The sequence below is a fragment of the Penaeus chinensis genome, chromosome 5, assembly GCF_019202785.1.
Source record: "Penaeus chinensis breed Huanghai No. 1 chromosome 5, ASM1920278v2, whole genome shotgun sequence".
Taxonomy (NCBI): Eukaryota; Metazoa; Arthropoda; class Malacostraca; order Decapoda; family Penaeidae; genus Penaeus; species Penaeus chinensis.
The window spans coordinates 1,213,026-1,223,025 of record NC_061823.1 but is presented as its reverse complement, the minus strand read 5'-3'; the positions used below and the strand labels follow the sequence as shown (position 1 = coordinate 1,223,025).

The window sequence follows — 10,000 nt, the reverse complement described above, 5'->3', positions numbered from 1 at the left end:
GAAGCATGCACTAGGTAAGGATCTCTTACATAATGCATTATTAAGACGCAAAGACACAAAAATAGCCCCTATCAAATCAATTATTCTATTTATCCTTCGATTCACCTATCATATTCATAACTCAAGATAACCTAAGTATTGTAAAATTTTCAGTTACGAATTCTTTAATGTATAATGTAAGAAATATCATGCATTAAAGTTTGGACGTAAAGCAACCTACGAGTCAGACTCCTGATTACTAGCCAGATACTTAATGAAACATTATGAAGAAAGTTTTGCGATGTAATGTAGGATAAAAAAAAAATCTTATTCAAATACAGTTTTCCATCGCGCCCTTACAGCTGGTCTTTTGATTTAGTATTTATCATTTTGTCTTGTTAGCATGAGCTGGAAGATGAAATGATATTTGGCCAAATACAAAATAAATCTTCATTGAATGCTCTCATACAACTTCTCTTTATGACTTTTTTTGGCAATGTATCTAAGTACTTAAGATAAGGAACACATGCTAAACACCCACTGCACAAGCATAATTTCGCAAAAATACTCTAATCAAACCCCCTTTGATTATAAGAAGTAACCACAAAGATCTGTGCATTTTTAAATGCCATTAATTTATATCTAATCTCTCAATTCATTTATAATCCTAATGATTATAAATGGATAATGTCGCATGTTCTTGTAGAAACATCTGGTAAATATTGAATTTACTAATAATCAATGGAACAGCATTCGAACATGACCAATATGCATTAGCGAATGTAAAATGGATTAACATTATGAGAAACAAAAGTTTTTTACTTACCCTCAATTTACACATTTTGTTAGAAAATGTTACACTCTCGACTACTTTTGGTTTCGAAGAGTGTGCAAATTGACTAAAATTGTGATGAACGAGTGAACACCAAGTTGAAGAGAAAGATTACTGGATAATATCGTAACTCAAAACGAAAGTGCAGATTCTTTATGTCCTTCACTTAACTGCTGGGGCCTGAATAGCATGGTCATACTCTTGCTAAATTATCCTAGTTATGTATTTAAGACCGCCATTATAAATACTTAAATGTTTTTATCACTTAAAGAATTAAGTGGGAGAAGAGTAATGACAAAAGATGATAATGTAATCCCCATAACTTTTACTCCAAAATTTACATATATTTATATTTACAGGTTAGAATGGAGGTGGATGTCCACTCGGTGGTCAGGATGTGCTGTCACGCTATTAGGCCTCAGGTTAGTACTAAAAGGGGAGAGAGGGAGGAAGGGGCTGGTGAGGGGGAGATCGAGAGGGAGGGTTGTGGGGGAGAAACAGGGAAGGGGTTGGGGGAAAGAAAGAAATGAAGAGAGAGATGGAGAGGGTGTGTGTGAGAAGTAAACTACTTCACTGTGTGGACGAATTGGATTAATACGAGAGAACAATAAAAGTTCATATTTCTAAAAAACATTTACCATTGTTTGATCACTTTTTCACATAAAACGATACGATCCCTAACTTTCATTTACATTTCAATATAATAACATAATTCCAGATCCCCGGTAACCCTCTAGAGAAAGTAACGTCATCTTGATTATATTCATTTGATACTTGCGCAGAATACATATGATAATTCAGTGATAATGATATCAATATATTAATATGATCCATTCTCCTTACATAATCTTAATTTATCTGAAATTTCATAGTAATCTGCATTCAATGTGCGTTCAAACTTTGGCTGATGAAGCATCTACTAAATTATCTCTCAACCAAAGTTTGGTCCTTATGTACCCTCATCTAATTCCGGTGAGAAATCTCCACCTGACGACGAGCCAATTCGCAAGTGGATAACAATTGTGATTTCAGCAACGGAAATAATCACCAACAAAGCAGCAACAAAAGCAATAATAATAAGACATCAGAAATTTTAATTTCTTGTTTATCTAATTTAAAGTTTCTTTTAAATCAGTTCAGAACGCAAAAAAAAAAAAAAAAAAAAAAAAAAAAAAGCACTATGCTTTGGACGTTCATACATTAACTAATTATATAAGAGAGAAAATCTTCTCGTCTTGGTGTGAACAGTCGATGAATCAAAGTTTTGTTTTGTCTATTGCTTGAAAGCAATTCAAAGATTGATGTCATGCCAGTTGATACCAAGAGAAAAACTGCACCCAGATGGGCTTAAGTCAGGGTCATTTTTGGTGTACTAAATGTTTTTGAAAGGTTAATTACTACTTGGAGGAATATATCTCCTATAAAAGTAAAGCGCTGATACTCTGCAAAGCGAAAGTTAAATTTCAATATTGTTGTAACACTGCTCTTCCGATGCCTTCCCCCATTTCACTATAAATATTGTGAAAAGAGTTGATTTCTTCACAATTGAAGTCTACAGTATTAACAATATGCCAGAGTACATTGCTGAAATGGGTCATAACATCAGCACACAATTCTTCTTGGTTGAAAGTGCAATCAATCTTTATCAGGATTTGCGTGATATCAAGGGTTTCCATTTACTTGTACAGTAATGTGACAGTGTAGATTTGCTGCTCTAGCTCTGCTAGGGCTCCATTAGTTGTGGTGCCAGTAAGCTTCTATTTATCATTTCATTTCTGAAATAATTTTCAAGGAAGCTTCAACTGTGAATATTCCAGTACATATGTTCTTGATTGGAATATATATGAATAAATTGAAAGTTGAGGTCACTCACAAACAGTAGAAGCTGATCAATGCCTCTCAAATCTGTGCATATTTGAGCACATTAAAAAAAGTAAAAAGTGCTGACAAAAAAGTGACATTTGCTTAGCAAATCCAAACGCTTTCAGTTTAACAGCTTCATCTTTTGTGTATATCCAGTAAAATTTCCTTTAAAGCAGGAACTACGACATCCCCTGGTGACAACTTTTACATTAACATATTCAAGAAAATAAGACTGATTTTTAAATGTGCTAACTGAAGACTTAAACTCTTGGAAATTTTAGCATTACTAAGAAGCTGCATGGCATACATACTAGTGCAAGAACTGTCAAACTATCACACCTTTAAACCACAAAATCTGAGGCAAAGGGAAGGAGTGTTTATTCTAAATTACTTATATTGCATTTCTCTACAGTCTTGTAGTACTCCATATTACACTAAAAAAACACGCTTTACATACATAATTATGCTTCTGCTTATCTTGTTAGATGACGCCAAAGATACTGTTAACCATAACTCTTACCTCCCCAAGTACCCATACATGATTTGTGTTAGGATGGCAAATAGGCCAGAGGACTAATCACTGTGCCAACTGTATTGGGTCTTTCACACAAGTATTTACTGGATTGGTGTTAATTGCAACTATGACAACTGTGACCCATTCTTCACATGTACTCTCATTATACTATCTCTCGACATACTCTACATAGACATCATATTCTACCCTCCTTCGTAACATATTCTCCCCTTGAACCCCACCTATCCATCACACATGCACCACTCACACCAACACAAGACATTCCTCGCCTGCTGTTCTCCTTCCCTTTAGCATGGCTGCTACATACAAAGACTGCTAGACCAGCACTATCGGAAGTGGTAGTGTACTCAAAACTAAGTAACTGTTCTTGTTGACACAGACCCTAGGCCTACGAAATAAAGACGAAGACATATAGGCCTACTTATATTACTATATTCTAGTCTCGACACAGACATAATTACATAGCACATTACGAACTACAGAGTAAACTTTTTAAGTTCAGAACCTTAAATAAAGCCAATCATTGCTAACTGGGACAACCTTACATATACCATACACACATCCACATAAAAATATACCACAAAAGATAACATTAAGTAAGCAAATGGTTTCCTGGTTCTCCAGGAAAGCGATTTTTTTTTTATTGTGTTTTATTTTGATCTGATATTGCCGAAAACAACAGAAGACTTCTTGAACTTGACACAGACGCCCACAAACAGTAGAACACTTGGCAAACATACACCCTACAAGTGCGAGGTCCTCTGATTCAACGAAGCAAAAACGATAAACTGTAACCAGAACACATTGCACAACTAACCATTAACATACAATGCAATCTTCAAGGGGAACATTGACTATATACAAACAAAACCTAGAGAACTCTGGGGTTCTGGAATATGAATCAACATTACTATGCACCAGACTTTGTAAGCCAACATTCGAATAGGCAGTATGGAATATCCAGGGTGCATGGGTAGGCCACTAGGATCGTCAGATTCATTACACACATTCACACGCACACCTGGCATTACAACTCACACTGAATAAAATAATGACATGGAACTGCTCGAGGCACACAGGCAAACATACAGACTCACAATCATGTACAAGATCGCAAACAACCTCATATACGTTAAAAATAACAATATCTACAAGCAGCACACGAAACAAAGTTCTTGCACACCACGCCAACACTGATTCTTACAAGCCCTCATTCCTCCCACACACCAACTGGAACAGGCGTACATCATAGACACAAGTAGACACCTTCGCGAACAGTCTAAAACAAAGACCAACACAAACGCAACCACTAACAATAACATTGATGGTGATAAAAATGATGATAATCATGATTATGATCACGATTATGATAAAAGTAATATTGATATTAAAGATAATGACAAAATCACACTGATAACTGTTAAAACCAATACTAATAGTAATGACAGTGATTATGATGATGGCGATACTGTATTGTTATCATTAATATTACTATTGGTGGTAACAGTAGTAGCAATAGCAACGGCATTAGCAGTAGCAGTAGCAGCAATAATAGCATTTTAATCATTGTTATTGTTATTATAATTATTATGATTATTATTATTTCATTATTATTATTATCATTATTGTCACTGCTATTATTGTTATCACATTATTATTATCATTAGTATTATCATTATCATTATTATTATTACTAATATTATTGTTATTACCATTAGTAATAGCAGCAGCAGCAGCAGTATTTGTAGTAGTTGTAGTAATAGATGGTAATAATAGTAATGATGCTAACAATAAGGCATCTATCACAGATAGTAATGGTGAGAAAAAATAATGATGTTACAAATACTACTTTTTACGATAATAATAAAATCAACAATGGTGAAATCACAGTAATCATGATGATATGCCTATGTTGCTGTTGTAGTGGGTCTCAGCCTGTGTAACATGCAGCCTGGCGACACACTAATAAGATATTCTACATTTGTGCCACATTGATGATGATATTGATGATGATAATGATAATGATAATAATAAAAATAATAGTAATTATAATAATAATAATAATGATAATCATAATAATAATGACAATAATAATAATAATAATAATAATAATAATATTAATAATAATGATAATAATAATAATAATAATGACAATGTTGATAATGATATTGATAATAATAATATTAATTGTAATAATAATAATAATAATAATCACAGTAATAAAAATAATAACAAAACAATGATAACAATGATAAGAGCAACAACAACAATAATAATAATGATAATAATAATAATAATTATTATTATTATTATTATTATTATTATTATTATTATTATCATAACAATAATAATAATTAAAAATAATGATATTAATGATAATGATGATCATAAAAATGATAAACAACAGCAATAACAACGATAGCAATAAGAATAAAAGTATTGATGATAGTAATAATGATGGTAATATTACTAATAATACTAATGCTAATAATAATGATAACCATAAAGATAATGATAAAAATAATGATACAAATTATAATGATAATGATACTACTACTGCTACTATTAATATTAATGACAGTTATAACAGTAATTATTGTGATAATGATAATGATGATAACTATCCTAATACTAATGCTAATAGTGATAAGTAACATCAATAATAATAAAATAATAATAATAATACCTACAATAACAATATTGATAAAAACAAATAATAATAGCAATAGTAATAAGACATTAATGATAACAACAATGACAATGACAATCATAACGGTAATGATGATGATAATGATAATAATTATAATAATAATAATAAAAAGATAAAAGTAATAATAAAATGACAGGAATAATAATGATAATAATAACAATAACGATAATGATAATAATAGTAGTAATAATGATAATAATAGTAATAATAATAATGATAATCACATCATCACCATAATCATCATAATCATTATGAGTATCATTATCACCACCATCATCATCCTCATTGTTATCTTCATCATCAAAAATAATAATGATGATAATAATGATAATGATAGTAGTAACGATATATAATGATAGTAAAAATAATGACAGCAATACCGCTAATAATGATTATCATAAAGATACTACCAGTGATGATGATGATGATGAGGAGGAGGAGGAGGATGAGGAGGAAGATGAGGAGGATGATTGTGATAATGATGAGGAGGATCGGGATGAGGATGATGATGATGATAATGAGGATAATAAGGATTATGATGACGATGAGGATGATAATGAGGATCATGATAATGATAATGATGAGGATGATGATGATGAGGAGGATGATGAGGAGGATGATAATGAAGATGATGATAATAATTATGATGATAATGAGGAGGATAATGATGATGAGGATGACAATGACAATGAGAATGATTATGATGATGAGGATGATGATGATGATGGTGATGATGATGATGGTAATGATGATGATGGTAATGATGATGATGGTAATGATGATGATGGTAATGAGGATGATGATAATGAGGATGATGATAATGAGGATGATGATGATGAGGATGATGATAATGAGGATGATGATGATGAGGATAATGATTATGAGGAGGGGGATGATGATGATGAAGATGAAGATGAAGATGAAGATGAAGATGAAGATGATGATGAAGATGAAGATGAAGATGAAGATGATGATGATGAAGATGAAGATGAAGATGAAGATGATGATGATGAAGATGAAGATGAAGATGATGATGATGAAGATGAAGATGAAGATGAAGATGATGATGATGAAGATGAAGATGAAGATGAAGATGATGATGATGAAGATGAAGATGAAGATGAAGATGATGATGATGATGATGATGATGAAGATGAAGATGAAGATGAAGATGAAGATGATGATGATGAAGATGAAGATGAAGATGAAGATGATGATGAAGATGAAGATGATGATGATGATGATGATGAAGATGAAGATGAAGATGAAGATGAAGATGAAGATGATGATGAAGATGAAGATGAAGATGATGAAGATGAAGATGAAGATGAAGATGATGATGATGAAGATGAAGATGAAGATGAAGATGATGATGATGAAGATGAAGATGAAGATGAAGATGATGATGATGAAGATGAAGATGATGATGATGAAGATGAAGATGAAGATGAAGATGATGATGATGATGATGAAGATGAAGATGAAGATGAAGATGATGATGATGAAGATGAAGATGAAGATGAAGATGATGATGATGAAGATGAAGATGAAGATGAAGATGATGATGATGATGATGAATGATGAAGTTGAAGATGATGATGTGATGATGAAGATGAAGATGAAGATGATGATGAAGATGAAGATAGATGAAGATGATGATGATGAGAAGATGAAATGAAGATGATGATGCTGAATGAAGATGATAGATAAGATGATGAATGATGAAGATGAAGATGAAGATGATGATGATGATGATGATGAAGAATGATGATGATGAAGATGATGAATGAAGATGAGATGAAGATGATGATGATGAGGATGAAGATGAAGATGATGATGATGAAGATGATGATGATGATGATAAGAGAAGATGAAAGATGAAGATGAAGATGAAGATGAAGATGATGAAGATGAAGATGAAGATGAAGATGATGATGAGATGAAATGATGAAGATGAAGATGAAGATGATGATGAAGATGAAGAGAGATGAAGTGATAGATGATGATGAGATGAAGATGAAGATGAAGATGATGATGATGAAGATGAAGATGAAGATGAAGATGATGAAGATGAAGATGAAGATGATGAAGATGAAGATGAAGATGATGAAGATGAAGATGATGATGATGAAGATGAAGATGAAGATGAAGATGAAGATGATGATGATGAAGATGAAGATGAAGATGAAGATGAAGATGATGATGATGATGATGAAGATGAAGATGAAGATGAAGATGAAGATGAAGATGAAGATGATGATGGTGATGAGGAGGATGAGGATGATGATGAGGATGTTGATGATGAGGAGGAAGTAAAAATTCTGATAGTGCTGATAACGCTGATGACAATACTAATAAGAAAATATTTTAGTGGTGAATGTTATTACATGATATTAACCCCATTATCCTATATAAGCGACAAGAACGTTATGTTAGCGATTAAAGGCCATGCGCCTCAGAGGGGAATGCTCTGAAGTAAGAGAGAAATAAATAACCGAACACTGTTGCCCGTGTGTCGCTCGAAACGGTAACGCCAACCGTCTTGTTCCAGCGCGGCTACTGCGCTGGGCTTGGACCTCCTTCCCGCGGACTACGACCCCCACGTCAGACCCCGCGGTCCAGGTGAGCAATTCGGTATCACTTGTTCTTTCTTCCTCTCTCTGCCTGCTCTTTTAACAAATGAATGAGTTTATTTGCTTTCTCAGTCTGTCGCTCTGCCTGCCTTGGCTTTCTGCCCAGCTCATTAAGAAAGGGGTTTCATACCGCGGCTCGACACACAAGTATCTCACGAGTAAAGCCCCTCCCCCGTTAAAGAGAATCCTGCAATAGGTTGGGGATTGATCAAATGACATCTAAAGACCAGCACTAGCGTGTTCCAGATGATAATGCACTGGTTCATCACAAACCAACTTGTCAAATACGACGGGAAATTAAGGTAGAACGAATAAGAAAATTTTTGAAAGATGCAGTTCTGTTTGCATCCTTTAAAAACTTGCTGAAAGAGATATGACAAAGGTAGAAACATAATCTGCTCTAAACATTTATAAAGGCATATCACCATCGGTATCAGAAAATCCGGATGGTACCGGGTGGTGCAACAGCATTATACCATAAAAGAGTTTTTATGACAGCACGGATAATACTATACATATATAATGGCAGATTCTTATTCGCATTGGATTTCTATAAGCTGTGCATATTTCCTAGACGTGTCGATGATCGTCATCGTTTACGTAAACGATATCTTGCTTGCTCACAGCCTGATGTTTTTTGAGTGCTGATGACGTTCATATGCTTGTATTTTTTAGATATATGTAGAATATATATGCCAAGTCCGAAAAGGATGGGAATTTTAAAAGGAGACATATTTATCTGAAAATCAGCAGTAGAGAAGGCAAGCCAAGCGCCAGACCTGACGCAAGGGAAATCGCAAGATGGATACTAAACATAATTTATGTATAAGGAACCTTTAGGCAAATACGTTCTTCCGAAAAACGCCATGAATTATTTCCCAGTTTGTTAAACCATGCAGTTTGTCTGTCATTACGGCATCAGTCTAGATCAGTTCTCAGTTATCCTTCAAAGAAAACATGTGCCTAAAAACATTTTAAATGAAGAAAAAAACTAAATTTATGCCGCTCTGCAATACCCACTGTGATTAATACAGAACTGTTTAGCCGACTGAACACTGGCCCGATGGTCCTTGCTCGTGAGGTTCCTTTTGTTAGAGAATCGGTCAATGAATATTTAATAAATACTATCAAGGCTGATACACGAAATCATTACTTCATTACCGCGTATGAGCTGGCACCAGCACTTACTAATCGATTGATTAATATGTCCAATGGCCTTGTCTTGATAGCTGTCATGTCAGTTACGCATCGGCCTCCTGCTCTAACACTGTCTTCAAGCTTTCCTCTGCCTGCGGTTCTGAATGGCCAGAAGAATTATGCGACTTTTTGGGGATGACTTCAGGAATTTTTCAGGATTCTTTTTATTTAAAGCTACCACTCAAGGCGAGTTTCTTAACTTTATTCAGATTATACAGATGTAATATATATATGTATATGTATATATATAT

At 33.7% G+C, this 10,000-nt stretch overlaps 1 protein-coding gene across 1 annotated transcript in view; it reads left to right on the top strand.

Moving 5' to 3' along the window:
* The window catches only part of LOC125026033 (glutamate-gated chloride channel alpha-like), a 42,469-nt gene that overhangs the window by 19,389 nt on the left and 13,080 nt on the right, over window positions 1-10,000 (top strand). Inside the window, exons 2-3 of the mRNA XM_047614416.1 lie at window positions 1,171-1,233; window positions 8,471-8,541. Coding sequence (XP_047470372.1) covers window positions 1,171-1,233; window positions 8,471-8,541 — 134 coding nt within the window. The remainder of the gene's footprint in view (window positions 1-1,170; window positions 1,234-8,470; window positions 8,542-10,000) is intronic.